Source organism: Schistocerca gregaria, chromosome 6, assembly GCF_023897955.1.
Source record: "Schistocerca gregaria isolate iqSchGreg1 chromosome 6, iqSchGreg1.2, whole genome shotgun sequence".
Taxonomy (NCBI): Eukaryota; Metazoa; Arthropoda; class Insecta; order Orthoptera; family Acrididae; genus Schistocerca; species Schistocerca gregaria.
Genome location: NC_064925.1, coordinates 304,055,552 through 304,076,527, shown reverse-complemented (window position 1 = coordinate 304,076,527; position 20,976 = coordinate 304,055,552). Strand labels below are relative to the sequence as shown.

The 20,976-nt window shown below is 38.8% G+C and overlaps 1 protein-coding gene across 1 annotated transcript in view; it reads left to right on the top strand.

Annotated features, from left to right (window-relative positions):
* Positions 1–386: 386 nt before the first annotated feature.
* The window catches only part of LOC126278190 (beclin-1-like protein), a 44,099-nt gene continuing 23,509 nt past the window's right edge, over positions 387–20,976 (top strand). The window contains exons 1-5 of the mRNA XM_049978104.1: positions 387–639; positions 729–931; positions 12,419–12,579; positions 13,055–13,206; positions 20,490–20,547. Of these exons, the coding sequence (XP_049834061.1) occupies positions 805–931; positions 12,419–12,579; positions 13,055–13,206; positions 20,490–20,547 (498 nt within the window). The 5' untranslated portion in view covers positions 387–639; positions 729–804. The remainder of the gene's footprint in view (positions 640–728; positions 932–12,418; positions 12,580–13,054; positions 13,207–20,489; positions 20,548–20,976) is intronic.

Below are 20,976 nucleotides of genomic sequence, written 5' to 3'. Positions count from 1 at the left end.
ATCAGCGACTATCTTATTCTCCAGTCAGTGAGTATGTAAAAGCACATTAAAAGCTTGGCGGAGAGACAGTTTCTGGTCTGGCCTTCACCTTCTTTGTTGACATATTACGATAAAAGATCGATATTAGTTGTATAGTCATTTTAAATCCTTGGTTCACGCCTTTTTAATTGATTTCAGCAATATCCCTGGCGTACTATTCTCATTTCATGTTTGTAACATGTCAGCCGTACTTCCAGAACTCTAAGATGCGAATTGGAATCAATTGTAGACACAAGATTTCCAAAGACTCTCTCCGCGATTTGATCCTTTTGTTTAGATTCGCAATAATATAATTCAAGCGTATTTAAGGCTGTTTACAAATATGTTTTCAGATGAAGAGAATTCAAACATCTTTAAGGCTGTTTACAAATATATTTTCAGCTGTTGTCAAGCGTTGAGTATATTTGAAATGGCGGCAGACGAACAGCTGATCTCACAGCCAATCAGAAATCAGTACTCAGTCTGTCAGCGGTAGCAGACGATCTAGGCAATTAATGAGTCATATTTTTTACTGTTTGTCAGGGAATTTCAAGCTATAAATGACACAAAATATATTTGTAACATACGAAATATATAAAACGCTCATATTATCAACCGCGGGTAAAAACTGTGTGCTGGCAGTACTATATGGTGAATTATTTAAGACGCACTGTAGATTTTGAAGGTCACCATTGTTTGGATGTTGACAGTTTTCGCTAGAATGTTGGACTGGTCGAACTGCGGAAGGTGAACCGTTAATTTCTGTAGGGATGCGAAAGCTATTAAATGGATGCAGTAGCTATGGTTGAACCAAAATGCAGTGTAAGCTTTGTCTGTCAAAGATGCCTGCAACCTGTAAAATTGGATTCTTCCTTCAACAGTTTAGGAGAACATACACTGGCTGAATTATCCTGTAAGTAAAAATTGTATCAGAGCAATATAAGAAAAGTGAAAACTTGGTGATCTGTGAAATTTGTGGTTTTTCGAGTTGAGAGATAAAGTCATATAAATAGTAATCGGTCAGTCGTGTAATTTAATTTGTTCTAAAAGTAGTTAAATATATTGTTAGAACCTTAGAAATAAATCAGAATCATAAAAAATAATGTTCTAAAGATGTTAACTTGTTGAGGTGCAAATAGATTTGTATCAGTCTCTTCGACCAATGGCTTGTTTGTGCAGGTGTAATTTGGATTCGTAACTTCTTTCAAGACCATCGTAACGAACATACGATAGTATCTATATTTCTTACGGCAGCTAACGTCAGTGTCTTCTCCGTAAACCTGCTCTTGGTAAAAACTGTTGTTTAACGTCAGTGTTCATTAGAGCTAAAGGTATAAACATTGTAGAAACTTAAGTACTGTAGAAAGATCTTCATTTCACAGTATTTAAGTGACAGTGGAATGTAATAATCAGTGAAATGTATTGCCTAATCAGTTGTTATTGATTTTAGGTTTTATTGATTTTTCAATACCACAGATTTTGTATTGGTGCAAGATACAGTATTTTTCAGATGTCATTGCAGCAGTGTAATTCCGAAGAACCAAAAAAAATTCTGTTTTTAGAAAAATATGAAGCAGTAGGATGTGCACATGAAAGGTGTTTACAAGTGAGACAGATTAGTGCAGTGGAATAGAACTGTTAATTAATTCCTTGTTAATACCAGTGACTGTTCATCTTTTTAAACTTCACTAGGTGCATGCATTATGTTGTAAAATTGGCATGAAGTTTAGGACATTGAGCAGTCAGTGTTATAGAATTTTCCTCTGAGTAACAAGGAGTTGCAGCTCATTATGCAATTTGTCAGCAAGCATAAGCATGCGCTATTCATTTCATAAATGCTGTGGTCGTTAGTAAGTGGGTATGTAGTGACACTTTTTATCATATTTTTCATTGAGTCCTTAACTGTTCAGCAGTCATGTTGTTACGGAAGCCATCGTACCGTACTACTCTTTGATGTACATTCCATTGAAATAGTTCACAGTATTTATTACATTACATTTTTTTTTACCTGTATCCTTACCATGTTTTTGATCTGGGAACAGTATTCAAAGAATTCTCTCTCTGTAGAGACAAAAATTAATTTGCTTCCTGTCATGCATTCCAGTCATAGAAGTATGCATGTGAATGAGCTAGGATGGAAAGAAGCAACCCACAGGTTTTCCACAAACCCTGTGTTAAAATACTGTGCTTAAGTTTATCATAGCACAACTTAACTACAAGAAGGGATTATTTGGAAGGACACTCCCTGGTGAGACATTAAGGGATTATCAGTCTCATAATGAAAGGAAATGGGGGGGGAGGGGGGGGGAATTATAGAGAGAGACCAAGGCTTCATTTCAGTAAGCAGGTTCAAGTAATGTGGGTTACAGTGCTTATGCAGAGATAAAGAGGCTTATACGAAACAAAATAGCATGGGGAGCTGCATCAGACCAGTCTCTGGGCTCAAGAACTAAACAAAACACAATCTAATGTCATGATTATGTTTCAGAAATGTCGGTAGTAATTTTTCAAGAGCCTGACATCTGGCCATTGTTTGTATTAAGATTTGATATTGCCATTCTTCACATATCAAACTTCCCACAGCAAGTAGGGAAGACAATGAGAACAAAAGCTTTTGCTGCTTTATACAAGTATAACTAGACACATAAGTGTTTATAATGATTTATGAAGCCATTTGTTTCTACAGATTGCATCAAGCCTTATAGGCTATGTTAGAAATTTGATGTTCCTTACACTTTTCCTTTGTTTTAGTAACATTGTTTGTGTGTAAATACCATAGCACTGTAAATTGGTGGCTTTCACTGAGATTTTTGGTAGCATTTTGGAAAGTCCTTAGAGGTCTTTCAAGAGACATAGATATTTGTTTATAATGTTTTAGTCGTGTGACTTTGTTAATGTATCAGCTACTTCACTGTGATGCTTTACCTCATTCTAGCAGTAATGACTAATTTCATTAATAACTTCTTTTATTGCATAAGATATTCAAAAATTAATGCTATCATGCATAGCTATAACACTAATGGATGCCATCATTGTATCTGAGATCTGAAGCTGCTGAATACATGCTCTTATAAGCCCATACCCAATATATGTGTGTATAACTATTCCTCATATCTCATTGTTCATAAAATATATATTGAAATGTTTTCTGTGTTGAGTGTGTAGTGTCTTAAGCCGTGCTGTTGCTGCATTCCCCTAGTTCACTTAAATTATCCTAAGGATGGCTAGCATTTGTGCCTAGGCAAGTTGAGTGGTCCAAACCTTTTATGCTGTGCTGCATCAGTGCAGTGTGATGAAGCAATTCAGTTTGTATTGTGTAAATATTCATATTGTTAACATAACTATAATAAATTCAATTTGGCAAGTATTGTTCAGAGTATCTTTGGGACAAATTTTGCAGTGTATCAGCACATTGCTTGTGTAAGCAATCACAAGACAGCTCTACCTGTAGCTTAAAACCTTTTAACTATTTTAACATGTCTGAGTGTTGTCATATTCATTGATATTTCCAACCACAGCAAAATGCAGAGAAAAAAATGAAATTTATATAGATCAGTCAATGTCTTGGATTTGTATTAACTGGTTGTCACAATCACAACTCTCTCTCTCTCTCTCTCTCTCTCTCTCTCTCTCTCTCTCTCTCTCTCTCTCTCTCTCACACACACACACACACACACACACACACACACACACACAGCATAACCTGCTAAGAGCCTGTGCAACAATTCACATTTTTCATCCTTATTTGTACTATGAACATTATATAAGCAAGTGGTAGTAATTGTCATCAGGCTATGAAAACGTGGCTTGTATTTGAAATATGAATTATTAGTGAACCATGGACCTTGCCGTTGGTGGGGAGGCCTGTGTGACTCAATCATACAGATATCTGTACCGTAGGTGCAACCACAACAGAGGGGTATCTGTTGAGAGGCCAGATAAACGTGTGGTTCCTGAAGAGGGGCAGCAGCCTTTACAGTCGTTGCAGGGGCAACAGTCTGCATGATTGACTGATCTGGCCTTGTAACACTAAGCAAAACGGCCTTGCTGTTGTGGTATTGCGAATGGCTGAAAGCAACGGGAAACCACAGCTGTAATTTTTCCTGAGGGCATGCAGCTTTACTGTATGATTAAATGATGATGGCGTCCTCTTGGGTAAAATATTCCATAGGTAAAATAGTCCCCCATTCGGATCTCCGGGCGGGGACTACTCAAGAGGATGTCGTTCACAAAAGAGAAAGAAAACTGGCGTTCTACGGATCGGAGCATGGAATGTCAGATCCCTTAATTGGGCAGGTAGTTTAGAAAATTTAAAAAGGGAAATGGATAGGTTATAGTTGCATATACAGTGAAACCTCTTTATAACGTTCCTCCATGTAACGTTTTCCTCTATGTTACATCCATTTTATTCGGTCCCGACTAAAAGCCCATATAAATTATGTTAAATTTTCCTCTTTACTGCATTTTCTCTATATATTACAATTTCCTCCATGTAGTGCTCATATTTTTGGAACCCTGGTCAATTATTTACCTCTTTATAACATTTAAGTGACTGGATGTAGACGCATCGTTTTCTGTTCTGTCGATTCACAGTTGGCACCGGCTTGGAAAGCCCGCACTCAGAGTGTTTCATATATCAGCAGCAGAACCTGGTCACGTGATACGTGATGCACATTCTGCTTGCAATCTTTTTAGTGCTATTTCAGTTTCTCAGATAATTTGATGCCAAAATGGGGAATGCTGGAAGAAAAGTGCTGCTGTTTGTGGATAGATGTGTGGCACATCCACCAGACATATCCTTTCTGAGAAATGTGAAAGTATTTTTCAGGCAATGAATGTAATTATGTACTCGTGGAGGGAAGTCAGTGCTGAAACTATTAAAAACTGTTTCACAAAAGCGGGATTCTGTGAAAATGAGATGGCAGCTCCTGTGAAAGATGTTGCAAGTGATTTGCAAGAGTTTCCGGAATTAATAGGCTGTGATTCTGTCACTTTTGAAGACTTTGTGGTTGTGGATGACAAGGTGGCAACCACAGGAGTACAAAGTATTGAGGAGCTGACTGCAGAGAGAAGCTTGGAGAATAATAGTGTAGTGAAAGTGACAGTGACAATGAAGATAACCCTGTGCCCTCACATACTAAGGCAGCTGAAGGCTTTGAAACATTCAGGAGATATATGATTGCCCATAGACTTGAGGACGGAACAGTAGTTCAACTTGCTCATTTGGCCATAGAGTCTAGGAGAAATAGAAAACAAACATGCTTGCTTAAATGTTTTAAAAATCATAGCTATGTGATTTTCAGATTGCTAGGTTCCTAGAGTTTTGTGCAAATTTAAGTTCCATTTCATAATTTAATTATTAAAGTAATTTTTTGTAACTAATTCTTTTTTAATCTGTACCATTTACTGTGTTTTTATGTAATATGTTCAGTATATCATAAACAAAATTTGGCTCATATTCTATAATTGGGTCAACTGAAGAACGGGATACCACGTGTCAGCTTTGGACAATCATGTCATATCTTAAGAATCTGTTATAACTTTATACAGTATAAACTGATCCATTTCCTTTCACCCATCCACCTACCGGGCCCCATATTTTAATTACAAACAACTAATCATTTGATACATTGATCATTTGCAATGAGTGTTGTGAAAATTTAAAATGTCATCTATGGCACCATTTGTCAAAGCTGATTAGTGGTATCCCAATCTTCAATAATGCCCTATAATTATTATTTGGAAGCCTTCCTCTTTATAGTGTTTTCCTCTATACAGTGTTCAGAATTTGTGGTCCCTTGAAAAACGTTATATAGAGGTTTCACTGTAGTGGGAATTAGTGAAGTTCGGTGGCAGGAGGAACAATACTTGTGGTCAGGTAAATACAGTGTTATAAATACAAAATCAAATAGGGGTAATGCAGGAGTAGGTTTAATAATGAATAAAAACAATAGGAGTGCAGGTAAGCTACTACAAACAGCATAGTGGGCGCATTATTGTGGCCAAGAAAGATACGAAGCCCACGCCTACTACAGTAGTACAAGTTTATATGCCAACCAGCTCTGCAGATGATGATGAAATTGATGAAATGTATGATGCAACAACAAAAAATTATTCAGGTAGTGAAGGGAGACGAAAATTTAATAGTCATGGGTGATTGGAATTCAACAGTACAAAAAGGAAGAGAATGAAATGTAGTAGGTGAATATGGATTGAGGGTAAGAAATGAAACAGGAAGCCGCCTAGTAGAACTTTGCACTGGGCATAACTTAATCATAGCTAACACTTGGTTCAAGAATCATGAAAGAAGGTTGTATACATGGAAGATACTAGAATGTTTCAGGTAGATTATATAATGGTAAGACAGAGATCTAGGAGCCAGGTTTTAAATTGTAAGACATTTCCAGGGGCAGATGTGGACTCTAATCACAATCTATTGGTTATGAACTGTAGATTAAAACTGAAGAAACTGCAAAAAAGCGGGAATGTAAGTAGATGGGACATGGATAAACCGAAGGAACCAGAGGTTGTACAGAGTTTCAGGCAGAGCATAAGGGAACAATTGTCACGAATGGGGGAAAGAAACACAGTAGAAGAACAGATAGCTCTGAGGGATGAAGTAGTGAAGGTAGCAGAGAATGAAGTAGGTAAAAATACGAGGGCTAGTAGAAATCTTTGGGTAACAGAAGAGATACTGGATTTAATTGATTAAAGGAGAAAATACAAAAATGCAGTACATGAAGCAGGCAAAAAGGAATACAAACGTCTCAAAAATGAGACTGACAGGAAGTGCAAAATGGCTAAGCAGGGATGGCTAGAGGACAAGTGTATGGATGTAGAGACTTGAATGGAAAAACTGGTAGAAGCTGACCTAGGGGAAGATCAGTTTGGATTCCGTAGATATATTGGAACAAGTGAGGCAATAGTGACCCTACGACTTATCTTAGATTAAGAAAAGGCAAACTTACGTTTCTAGCATTTGTAGACTTAGAGAAAGCTTTTGGCAATGTTGATTGGAATACTCTCTTTCAAATTCTGAATGTGGCAGGGGTAAAATACAGGGAGCGAACGGCTATTCACAATTTGTACAGAAACCAAATGGCAGTTGTAAGAGTCAAGGGGCATGAAAGGGAAGCAGTGGTTGGGAAGGGAGTGAGACAGGGTTGTAGCCTCTCCCCGATGCTATTCAATCTTTATATTGAGCAAGCAGTAAAGGAAACAAAATAAAAGTTCAGAGTAGGCATTAAAATCCGTGGAGAAGAAATAAAAACTTTGAGGTTCGCCGATGACATTGTAATTCTGTCAGAGACAGCAAAGGACTTGGAAGAGCAGTTGAACGGAATGGACAGTGTCTTGAAATGAGGATATAAGATGAACATCAACAAAAGCGAAACAAGGATAATGGAAAGTAGTTGAATTAAGTCTGGTGATGCTGAGGGGATTAGATTAGGAAATGAGACACTTAAAGTAGTAAAGGAGTTTTGCTATTTAGGAAGTAAAATAACTGATGATGGTCGAAGTAGAGAGGATATAAAATGCAGACTGGCAATGGCAAGGAAAGTGTTTCTGAAGAAGAGAAATTTGTTAACATCGAGTATAGATTTAAGTGCCAGGAAGTCGTTTCTGAAAGTATTTGTATGGAGTGTATCAATGTATGAAAGTGAAACATGCACAATAAATAGTTTAGTTAGGAAGAGGATAGAAGCTTTCGAAATATGGTGCTACAGAAGAATGCTGAAGATTAGATGGGTAGATCAGATAACTAATGAGGAGTTATTGAAAAGAATTGGGGAGAACAGGAGTTTATGGCGCAACTTGGCTAGAAGAATGGATCAGTTGGTAGGACATGTTCTGAGGCATCAAGGAATCACCAATTTAGTACTGGAGGGCAGTGTGGAGGGTAAAAATCATAGAGGGAGACCAAGAGATGAATACACTAAGCAGATTCAGGATGATGTAGGCTGCATTAGGTACAGGGAGATGAAGAAGCTAGCACGGGATAGTGACATGGAGAGCTGCATCAAACCAGACAACAACAACAACAACAACAACAACAGTGATAAAGACAAGAACTTTGATTGTCTGGTTGCTTGGGAGTATCTGCTCCTTGATCCGTGGAAGGGTATGTGTGTGTCTAAAATAATGATGCGGCTTGCTTTGTTTCTTCACCTCTGAAACTATCCTGCAACAGTAACATAAAACATCACATATATCTTAATTGTGTCACTATTTTATGTTGTCCATCTACCCTCTTTTTAGCTCATTTATGAAGTATGCAAAAATGAAAAGGATGATTTTTCTGAAGTGGCGTTGTATCATAGCCAATTTGTTTAACAATAGTGAATTTGCAGTTGGGTAGACTGAACAACTTTATAGTGCTTTACAGGAAATGGATGTGGGTTGATCTCTCCAAATCAGTACCTGTTACCCAATTCCCTTTCTTAGGAGGTGAATGTGCTTCAGAAATCTCTTGCGAGGCGGGATGTGGTACACAATGCAGCATGTCCCATGTTTTACTATGTTCTATTGTGTTAGAATTATTTGGTGGAAAGCCAAAGGCATTGATGACTTGCCGTGTCCCAGCCAGACACATGTTGTCACTAACGATATCACAGTATTGGTTATGGATGATATGATTTGTGAATCATCTGAACACTACACATGTAAAAGTGAAGAGATGGACGAGTGTTATTCACAGAATCAGATTATGGTGACTGCTTTCCAGACCCATATGTTGTGGCATATGGAGCAAGGAGCACTTGACAGTATCAAGGCATGTTATGAGACTAGGTGATTGGGCACCACTTTCATCCTGCAACCGAGTGAGACAGTGCAGTGAAAAGATCTAGAAGCACATTTGACAGGAGAAAGGTCTTATTTCCCATTTATCTATCCATGATTAGGTTACACATTGTTTCCCTAAATTTCTGGGATTATTCCTCTGAAAAAAATAAATAAAACAAAAACAAGACAGCAAATTTCCTTTCCCATCCAGGACATTCGTATTGTGTGTTCCATCATCGACTGGTTTTTAAAGGTTAGTATTCCTTCTCAAACAGTGGAAACTTCTAGTGGGAATATCAACAATATTAGGATAAGGCTAGATTGCTACTTATCAGAGAGATAACCCATTGAGTTGCAGACAGGCACAATGAAAAACTGCTACACATTTATCTTTCATCCAAAGCCTTCTTCAGAAAAGAAAAGAAAGGAAGAAAAAGGAAAAAAAAAAAAACACATTCAAACTAGCAAGCACACCTCATGCACACATGGTTTGAAAAATAGATATATTTTTATAACAAATTCCATTAAGAAATAAATATGCTGGGAAGCAGGATGGTAGTTAATAATCCTAATTCTTGAACAGCCCTCTACAGATACCTGGTATTGTTGCCCTTCTTTAGTGTTATCCCTGTGTTTCTGTGGACGTTTTTTCTGTTGATTCATGCACTTCATAGAATGTATTTTATCCATAACTCATTTTCAGAACTAATTTTGTGTTCTTTGTCATATCTGTCTCACGGCGGATATTGACGAGACACTCTCCACCTTCCTCTGTCCTTTCCTGTTTCCTTAATTAATGATAACTTCACCCTTTGGCTGTCTGTGATTTGCTGCTATACGATATATTATATTGGTAATCTTTATGCTGTCAACAAAACTTTTATCTTTCACAAGCTCTTTACCCAGAGATGATCTGTTTTTTTTGTTTCTTCCACGTGGCTTCCATTGTATGTCACCAAACTTCCTAAGTACCTCAAAGATTTGACTGGTTCCAGAGTCTTTCATTCCAATTATATTTTGAGAGAACCTTAATGTTTACTGATTCTCATCCCTTTTTTCTTTTCTATATTTATCCACATTCAATACTCTTTTCCACGTTTATGACCCTCTTCTTCATAAATTGTAGTTATTCCTTGGATTCAGCCGACACTGCTTAATCATGGTGTACTTAATGTCTTTTTGATCTTACTATGTTTATTTTTCCTTTTTATAACAGTTTCTGTTGCTTAATAATTCAAAGGTTTTGTCGACATAAAACACTCTTGTCCACCAGGTTTTCCAATACTTCTCTTGTTTGTTCCCTCATTGTCAATCCTACCACCACTTTGTCTTGTATAGAATTCCTTTGTTTGTCCTTATAGTTGACACAAACATCTTTTTAAGGTCTTCAGGGTATTACTTCAATCCACACTTCTTCATAATCAACATACTTAGTACATATTCCTGTTAACCTATAACATTCTGTGTCATGTCATCTTCAAAAATCCAATAGTGGTGCATGTTCCCTCTCTTCTCCTCAGACCAAACTGACTCTCCCACACATTTTCTTCGGTTTTCTTTCTAGTGTTCTGTGAATAGGCTGCACATGGCTGTTATAATGTGGCATATGAAATTAATTATCATGCAATCTTTGCATTCTGTGGCACTGTATTTCTTTGGTAAAGGGACTGGAATAGTTTTAATTAACCCATCAAAAGAAATTATGTTGTTGCATATCCTGTTGATGGAGTTGGTTGATCTGGTATTGCTCTATTTTGCAAGGCCTTTACAGCTTCAGCTGTATTTTTATGATAGCCTGTCACTTTCGTATTTTTGACATCATTAATAGCCTTCTCCTTCTCATCTCCTGGTCCACATTCCATACCATCAAATATTTTCAGAACAGTGTACCAGTACTTTTGAATTAGCTTGCTTATGATCTGCTTCATTTGTTTGTAAGCACAGAATTTAAAAGAACCTAACAATAATAAATAACCCCCTCTGAACAACAAGAGTAGTGGCAAAAGACACATCTGTTTTGAAAAATTGGCAAAGTGTGATGTTTGGCACTCACTATACTTGTATGAGCTTATCAACTTCATTTTGTGAGAACACGTGATGCATATAGTTGGATTTTGTTATTGTTATAAGAATTAAGACTTAATTGTATGGTAGTGTCAGAGTAGTTCCTTTTCACTCATTAAAGCTTGTGGTACAGTCTCCTTTGTGCACAGCTTATACAGATGGTGAAATGAAGATGATATTTACATTTGAAAGCTTTGTATCAATGGTCACTCTGGTTACAAATCCAAAGCTGCAGTGTTGAGCATATGGCTGTTCTAAAGCTTTTTCTGACTGAATATGAAATAATTCTTCTTCAACTGATGGATAATTGACATTTTTATATTGTAACTAGTTCTGAGATGAGAAATATAATTCTCAAAACAGTAGTAACCATAAGAGAACCACAGAGGATCATGTGGTCATCAAGTGAGTCAGATGGGCTCAAAATAATGACCTCAGTCATTACTATTTCATTGTGATCATTTATAATGATAGCTGCATATTACAAGTATTGTGTTGTGGGACATTCATTTGTAATGTGTCCACTCATTTTGAAACTGTTTAAGCCATAATAATAAGTCACCAGCCAAGATGCCAAGTAAGACTTAGTTCACATTCATCTGCAATCAGCCAAGGACAGGAAAACTTTCATTAAATTGTACAAAATCATGCATTTTTTTCTGTTAATGTTGTAAAACATTGGGCAATTCAAAACCAACCTTCACAGAGCAAGATAGGCTGCACTCGCATTCAGAAGGGTGAGGGTCAATACCCCAACAGGCTGTCCAGATGTAGAATTTCCATGGATTCCCCAAAATGTTTGAGGCAAAAGGGGAGAATAGTTACAGCCAATTTCCTTCCCCATCCATCCCGAACCCAAGCTCGTACTCCATCTGTTATGATCGATATTAAACTAATTTTCTTTTAGTCCATCCTTTGGATTAATGATTGCTTTACTTGATCAGTATGCATAACTGGTTAAATGTGGTGGCGTTATTATTCACACTGCCATTACCAAGTGCAAACCAAAAAAAGTCACATTAAGTGTGTAGCAGATCCTATTGGGAAACTAGCTCATTTTTTAAAGTTCTTGCGTGCAGACTGTACACATGACCTGTCTTGAAAACATGTTTGGTCAGTGCTTAGGTTATATTAACCAGAAGTACTAAATACACACAAAAGAAGGAAGTGCTTGTGGTTACTGTGGTTGCTGGTCAGTGTCTTATTGTCAAGGCAGACTTCCCTGTATAGCTTGGTAGTTTATTTAGGGAAGATATTAAGGTAGATTTAAAATACTAGCTGTAATTGGAGGTGGCTCCACAATATTTACCCTCTTTCAACTACTCACATGGTGTTCATGAGAAAAATAACAATGAAATAACATTCATTGTGTCACATGCCAGGACAGATAAATAATCACTCTGATGCCTTTTCAACTGCAAATAGAATGATGTAAGTGCTACATTGCATGGTAGTTTGGAAAGTTGATTAAAGGATTATATATAGTAAGTATATGTGCACACACAGATATACATATAAAAATACACATGTAATAACTCACTGATTGTTGCAGTACCAATCCAGCCAGCACCAGAAGTAGATTTGGAAACCCATGCAGCGAGTCTAGATCGGTATGTACCAGCGGTCAGACTCACTGAGTCGGGCAATGGTGCTAACGGGTTTATGCTTATTGATGACGAAGGTGAAAAGGAGAGCCTGAGTCACAAGATGAGGGTGAGTTAACATTGTTTTACTCTCCCCCCCCCTCTCTCTCTCTCTCTCTCTCTCTCTCGCTGCATTTGCATATCAAGCAACAGATGTAGTCGTTGCACTGCAGTATGCAGCCTTTTTGGCCCAGAATTAATTGTGGCTGGCATTCTACTCTTTTTTTTTCTGTATTGGAGCTTGTTACCCCTTTCTACAGTCACGTAGAATTATAGCTCTCACATTTTTGCTGAAAAAGTGGAGTTCATATTTACTTTCTAGTGTACCTGGTCTCTTAACAAATTAAGAACATTGTAGAGTATTTCTGCCTCCTATGTAGCATACACAAATTTCAAATATCCAAAACTACATTCACAATATAACAAATTGTAGGAACTGGTGACATGAATATAATTATAAAATTAGGCCAGTCCTTTCTTGATTGCGAAGTATGATTTTAACAAGTTCATTATAGTTATTGTTGTATTTTACATTTCATTTACAGGTAACAGCCGGTCTCTTTGACCTGCTGTCAAGTAATTCAGAAATTGATCACCCTCTATGTGAAGAGTGCACTGATGCATTGCTGGATCTTCTTGACCAGCAGTTGAGGCTCACAGCTGAAGAATGGAATGATTATAGCAGCTTTTTAAAGAGGTATTTTTTGTTTAGTTTTGTAATTCACTTGAACTTCTCAGAAGAGTGATCCCTTTCGAATAGCTTAAGCTTCATACTTGGTAATAGTTACATTTCTTTGTAGCAAATAGTCCACATCTTAGAATTAGGTAACATTAATGAAAAATGCTAGTGTTTTGAAACTTTCTGCATTGGCTGCCTGACATTTCACGGCAGTAGGAGACTAAAAAGGGTCAAATATGGAAAAATTGGAAAACTGACAAAGAGGATAAGTCACTGTGCTTTTGATCAAGACATAAATCAGACTGCTATTTAAGAACAAAAGTAAAAATTCAAGCCCAAGCAGGAAACCACACCACAGTTATTCAAGAATAGTTCCAGACCAACATGAAATTTTATGTGAGAACAAAATAATTTGTCTTCAGAGAATAATGATAAAGTACCAGAGCTTTGAAAGTGACTGATTCACAGAATGCCTGTAAAAACAAGTGTAATTTCCTTGCTTGGTCCAACAATAAGCTGTTATAGACCAAGAACACTGTAACAAAGACAAAGTACAGACAACACACAAGTGACCAGTGGAGCTTTGCGCTCTGGCTTGTATAGTCATTAGTTGTAGCAGAAGACGCAGCCGGCAGGCTGCGCATGCAGCTGCTGTCGTACTAGCAGGTTTGGTGGGCTCTAGTGGCCGAATCAAGTACAGATTTCACATATGAAGTAGGATGCATCACACATGCAAATTTGGTAGTTACAGCACACTCATAATGAGATGGTTGAATGCAGTGTGACATTGGAATGGGGTCTCAAGTTTATCGTATGTATAATGGAAAAACTTCTGTAAAAGAACCCTATAAAAATCTCATTCTCACAATGAACCAATAGTGCAAAATGAACTGAACAAGTGGTGAAGCAAAACACTCATAACTATGTTAGGTTCAGTATGTGTCACCTCTTGTTCGCATTATATTAGCTCAAGCATTGGGTTCTGCCAAATAAACATGAAAAAATTTACTGCTGCATGCAGCAGGTGTATTGGTTATCAGTAGGTGCCATAGTGAGAAAACAGCTGTACCCTATGATACAGATTGTCTCTTCTTTCTGTTCAAGTGATTTTGCAAGAGCCACACATTGTAGAGACTCCCACCAGGGAACCCTTTAACGTATTTTCATTTGTGGAGAACTTTGACTTTTTGCTACTCAGTCAGCCCTGGTGACAAAGTAAATATGAACTCAGAATTACAAAAAGAAGTCAGGTCAGCCATCAATAATGCAAAATTTCTAATCAAACTGTTTCAGAAGAAAATTCTCATTAACATGAACCCTCAGCCCCCAATACTTCAGTCTCAATTTAAAATCCACAAACCTAACCTCGCGATACATCCAACATCTAATAGTATGAATAACACTTACGAAGATTTGGCCAAATTTCTACGTGAAATTCTGAAAAAATTGTTTTTCAGGAGCAATTATTCCACCGACAATAGCCATGCATTAGTCCAAAAAATAAAAGATTTAGAATGCAGTTCAGACACCAAGTTGTTTTCATTAGACATAAAAATCTTTGTACTAATGTCCCTGTACAGGAAACGCTTTCAATGATAAAAAAAATTTACATCATTTCAAAAATGATCTTTCAGATGAACAAATCACTGACTTTATGAATGTCGACACAGTCATAGTCAAGTAACTTTTTAACTGTTTTTCAGCTACATCACTAGACATTCTCTCCTATTTCAGATGCGTTGATGATATTTTAATCATCTACAAGGGACCAGCTGATGGCATTGACTGTATTTTTACTCTCTTCAATGATCTTCATGAGAAGATATCTTTCACCATCGAACTTGAAAACAAGGCCTGCCATTTAAACTTTCTTGACTTGACACTTGCAATAAAAGATAAAATCTCATTCAATATTTTTCATAAAGAAACATATACTGTTTAGATTGTACCTGCGTCCTCCATTCATCCACAGTCTCATAAAAACTCCTTCTTTCATTCTGCTACATCCATTCCACTTTCAAAAGAAAAAGTTCAACAATGAAATCAATTTACTCAAAATGATAGCAGTTAATAGCTAGTATAAAGCTAGCATAGTAGATACATCCTTAAAAAGAAAACTGCTAAAAGAGTTACTATGCTCGGCATCTCTTATCATTTGAATCCAATCCAAAAAAATATTTCTCTGTTCCTTTTGTAGGGCCCATCTCCTGTCAGATCCTACACCTTCTTCGTAATAAATACAACTGCAACATTTAATTTTCTACCAATAATAATTTGAAAAAAAAAAAAATCTTCATTCATAATTTAAAATCGATGCAGTCCCCTTTAGAAGGTTCTGGCGTCTATAAGATTGTCTGTGATACCTGCTCTTCTTACTACATTGGACAAACAGGACGTCCCTTTACAACCAAATATAAAGAACACTTTTTAAGAAAAAATGGCACTAGCCCCCAAAATTCATCTTTTGCCAACCATCTTCTAATAACAGGTCACGCACCCAAATCTATTTGCGATATCAACATTTTGCACACTGAGAAGAAAGGATTTAAATTAAACATTCTGGAAGAATTAGAGATTTTTAAATCACTTTTTCAAAATGGTTGTCTCATTGTCAATGAACAGCTGCAGTTGCGTAAAAAAAAATTTCTTCGACAGCATAAAGCTGTTACTTGAAATTTAATTTCAGGTCTCCTTGTGCAGTTTACCAAAATGTTTTTTTCCATGTAAGTTAACTCATAATTTTTCATTTATTAAATGGTTTATTGGCTGTATATCACTTTCTACAAGCTGTGTTTTTGAGTCCTTACTGTATTTTCTGTAATGATGTTTTTATGCTTCAAACTGTGCTGCTAAGCTTTGATGCAGACAAAATGTTACTTTATCTGTCGCTATTAAACAAAATATTACTTTTTAAGTTATGTACTGAACAATATTCATTTATAATTTCATCTGTCTACACTTGAATGTTAAGTAGCCAAGTTGTACCTGCGGCTACTAGATGGCACTCTTGATGCAATGTCATGTTCATCTGCCCACACTTGTTAACGCGGGTGCCTCAGTCTGTTGCAACCTGTGGCTGTATAGGTATGAGCAGCCCATAGTGACTCACTTTTATGCATTCCTCTTCATATATTTTGGGACTGAAGCCCTTTTGGCCTGTTAATTATTTTATATGTGCATGTAAGTACTGCTTCTGTCTTTTATTGTTCATCAGTACTTACACTTTTTATATAAAAAAAAGTCTTTTCTTAGTAATTTGTAACTATGTTATAGGCCATTTTGATTGTTTTAATTCGGATGAAGGCACTCATAGAAGTGTTGAAACCTGGTCAAGAAGACTAAAAATAATTGTGACAGGGGGCTCATTTGTTTCAATTTTACTCCTGGTGACGTTTTCTCATTGCTTTGAGAGTCCAACAGCAATATTCCTATTAGCATCCAATTACCATGCTAATCTCTGTGTCCTGTGGTCAGAGCTACATGGTTGGGTCAATGGTTTCTGAACCCAAAAAAGATGATGGTCCTTGATGGAATGGCTGCTCACCAATTTGAACTGCTGAGTAATTTACTGAATTGTGACCAATCAGTTGTTAAATCTGCAACAGCCATTGGTAATTACTGTCACTAACACATTTTAGCTCTATAAATTGACACTGATGGCGGCAGCTTCCCTTGACTGAGAAACATATGATACGTCCTTGACAATGTAGTACACAAGAAGCCAAGTGGCCTGCTTGGACTTCATACATTGAGTTTACCATGTGTTGGGCATTTGTGATTAAATGAGCTGATATTGCATGTCTTGCCTAGAAAGTCCAGTGACATCCTAGGCAGTTTTGACAGCCTGAATTATTCCATTCTCCTTGCTGCCAATGTTCTCCATTCAACATAGTAATTATTTCTAATTCAGTACCTCATGAGTGTAAATGGATAAATATGGCACAGTGTGTGAGGAAATGAGGAAAATAACCCACTGCCCACTGCCCCCCCCACCCCCCCCCCCCCCCCCCCCCACACCTGTCTGGGAGCTAGAATAGGCCCAAGGTATTCCAGTCTGTCGGAAGAGGTGACCAAAAGGATTCACACGTTTTGGCCTTTATGTGAGGTCCACTGTAGGGTTTGACCATCCTTCTAAATTTTCCTGAAAAGCTAGCCAATTGGGGAAGGGTGCCTTACATGGTGCATTGTGTCCGTCATGCTTTGAGGTCTTTAGCCCACTTTCTCATCAAGGCATTGCAGTCCCATTCATCCTCCATCTCTTGGGCGAAGACACCTTCCTGGGTGCATTTCCCTCCACCCACTACGCAGTGTCGTTTTCTGCGCCGACAATGACCATGGAATTCTTTGTACCTCATATCGAGCATGGTAGCCAGTCTGTTGTGTGGTGGGGCACCACGTACCCCGTTGGTTGTAGCCCCCTGACTACACAGGGATCACTCTTCTGATACCTGCACTGTTAACTCCCCACATATGCCAAGGAGTTGCCCATCACCGTGGAGCATCGGAACTCCCAGCAATGGCCATCCTGCTAGGTGGCCTTTGCTGCGGCTGGGTGATGCCTGTGGGGAGAGCCCCTGGTTGGAATGGGTCACATCAGGGCGGATGACATGCCATGAAGCATAGTACGTCATCCCTTGCTGGTGGTCCACCGCCAGCAGTCTCTAAGTGGGCAAAATCTAACTTCAATGCTAAGAAAGATAACTCCAAATTGTTCCCCTCCCTGGCCACACCATGCAAGGAACGCCAGGCTAAGAATGGCAGTGAAGCTTATTCGCCCCTGTAGCCCCCCCACGCACCCCCCCACCCCACATATCCAGGAGAATGGGATTCCGCAGGGCTCTATATTGAGTGTATCTATATTTTTAGTGGCTATTAATGGTCTAGCAGCAGCTATAGGGCTATCTGTCTCACCTTCTCTGTATGCACATGACTTCTGCATTTCGTACTGCTCCACCAGTACTGGTGTTGCTGAGCAGTGCCTACAGGGAGCCATCCACAAGGCACAGTCATGGGCTCTAGATCTCGGTTTCCAGTTTTCGGCCACAAAGTCATGTGTTATGTGCTTCTGTCATCACCATACCATTACCAGAGCTTTACCTTAATGATGATCCACTCACTATAGTGGAGACATATTTATCCTTAGGATCAGATTGACAGGGCTTCCTCACCTTCGTCAGCTGAAGTGGAAGTGCTGGCAGCACCTCAATGCCCTCCGCTGCCTGAGCAACACCAACTGGGGTGCTGATCGCTCTACTCAGCATTGTGTTCACTCAACCCAGTGAACCACTGTGGCGTTTGCCTATCAACAGGAGCTTTTAGGATGAGTCCGGTACCAGCGTCCTTGTGGAAGCTGGAGTCCCTCCATTGCAGGTTAGGTGTGCACAACTGCCAGCCAGTTATGTTGCACACGTTTATAGTTCTGCACATCCGAATCACTGTCTCCTTTTCCCATCAATGGCGGTTCGTCTCCCGCATCGGCGGCCCATGTCTGAGCTTCCAATTCCAGTTCGTGTCCAATCTCTTCTTTCCGAACTGGAGTCCTTGCCTTTACCACCTATACTTAGGGTCCATTCACGTACGCCTCCATGGTGTATACCTAGGCCATAGCTTCGCCTAGACCTTTCACTTGGTCCTAAGGACTCAGATAATGCCGTAACTCTCCGCTATAACTTCCTCTTGATTCTTGTCATGTACCGAGGCCACGAAGTGGTTTACACAGACGACTCAATGGCTGAAGCTCACGTCTGCTTCGCGTATGCCCATGGAGGACATATTGAACAGCATTCCTTGCCCACTGGCTGCAGTGTTTTCACTGCTGAGCTGGTGGCTATATCTCGTGCTCTTGAGCACATCCGTTCATGCCCTGGGTAGCCATTTCTTCTGTGTACTGACTCCGTGAGCAGCCTACAAGCTATCTACCAGTGCTACCCTCGTCATTCTTTGTAGTGACCATCCAGGAGTCCATCTATGACCCGGATCGGTCCAGTTGTTCAGTGGTGTTTGTCTGGATCCGAGGTCATGCCGGAATCCTAGGCAATGAACTTGCTGACAGGCTGGCCAAACAGGCTACGCGGAAACCACTTATGGAGATCAGTTTCTCTGCAACTGACCTGCATTCAATACAAGTCTGCAAGGTTTTGCAGCTTTGGGAGGCAAAATGACATAACCTCAGCAAGCACAACAAACTGTGTGCCATTAAGAAGACTACAAATGTGTGGCAGTCCTCCATGCGGGCCTGATGCAGGGACTCATTGGTTCTCTGCTGGCTCCGCATTGGCCATGCTTGGGTGGCACACAGCTACCTCTTGCGCCGTGATGACCCACCTCAGTGTCCGTACTGCACTTGGCTGACTGTTGTCCATATCGTGGTGCACTGTCCTCCTTTGGCTGCCCTGCGACAGACTCTTCAGTTACCAGACTCGTTTCTATTAATTTTAGCTGACAACACCTCATCGGCTAATTTAGTTTTACGTTTTATACGTGATGGTGGGTCTTATCATTCTATGTAAGTTGTAGTGCATGTTCTTTGTTCCTTTGTGTTCTCCACTCTAATCCTTTAGGGTGGATGTTTTAATGTGTCGCAGAGTGGCGGGCTTTTTCTTTTTATTCTCGTGGTCGGCCAGCCACGGTCATCTGCTCTGTTGTTTTTACCCCTTCTACGTGTTTCTTGCTTCTCTCTGTGGTTTTCTTTTCCTGTTTTGTCCATAGTAGTGTTGGTTGTCCTTTTGTCAGTCTTCTGGTTCTTCCTTTCACCTGTTATTGTGCTGTCCATCTCCCCGCCCCCTAGCCCCTTATGTAATTATTTTACGGGGAACAAGGGACTGATGACCTCGCAGTTTGCACTCCCCCCCCCCCCCCCCTCTCTCCCTCTTTTAAACCAGCCAGCCAAATGACTCAATGAAGACATTTTGAACAGATGAAAAGCCTACTGCAATATTCATTACTGTAATAGTTATTTTTTATGTTATTGCCTCCCATTACTAAATCAGATTTATTTTACTTGCATAATAATTTAAGAATATCTCCAACTTGTTCACACAATTGCATAACAAAGTAGTTAAAGCCAATCTTAAATGTAGAACATAATTGACATTAAATGTTAAGTTTCATTATTTCTGTTTTCCAAGGGCTGTAAAGTTCCCACTTCGATAGTTCAAGATTTTTTGATGATGTTTCCTTGGTGTATTGTGTAAGTGATTTCAAGTCATTCCCTCAACTGCTTCTTACATCTAGACTTACATATTGTACTTAAGACTGTTGTTACATGGCAGTAAAAATTAAAGGATCATGTTTATTTTCAGGTTGGAGGCTGAAGATGAAGAACAGAACTTAGATGAATTGGAAAAAGAACTAGAAGCAGTGAGTCTTTCGTATTTGATTGATGTGTTCCGTTCTTTTTATTCAAATATGTTACTTAGCATGTGTTCTTGAAAGGTGTATCTGTGTTGTTTCTATATGGAAACACTGTATTTGAAATTTTGTAATCTTCCTGTGTGTGTGTGTGTGTGTGTGTGTGTGTGTGTGTGTGTGTGTGTGTGTGTGTGTGTGTGTGTGTGAGAGAGAGAGAGAGAGAGAGAGAGAGAGAGAGAGAGAGAGAGAGAGAGAGAGAGAGATCCCACTTCTCTATCATCCATGAACATATTCATTCCTCAATCTGGTTACAGGAGAGTGAGTTGTGGTCCTGTGCATTTGTTTCTTAATGCCCATGTATGTGTAGGTTAGTACATTTTAGTAGTTCAGAGTGGTCATTTTATCATGGTATTGACTTTATGACCAAAAAGGGGAAAG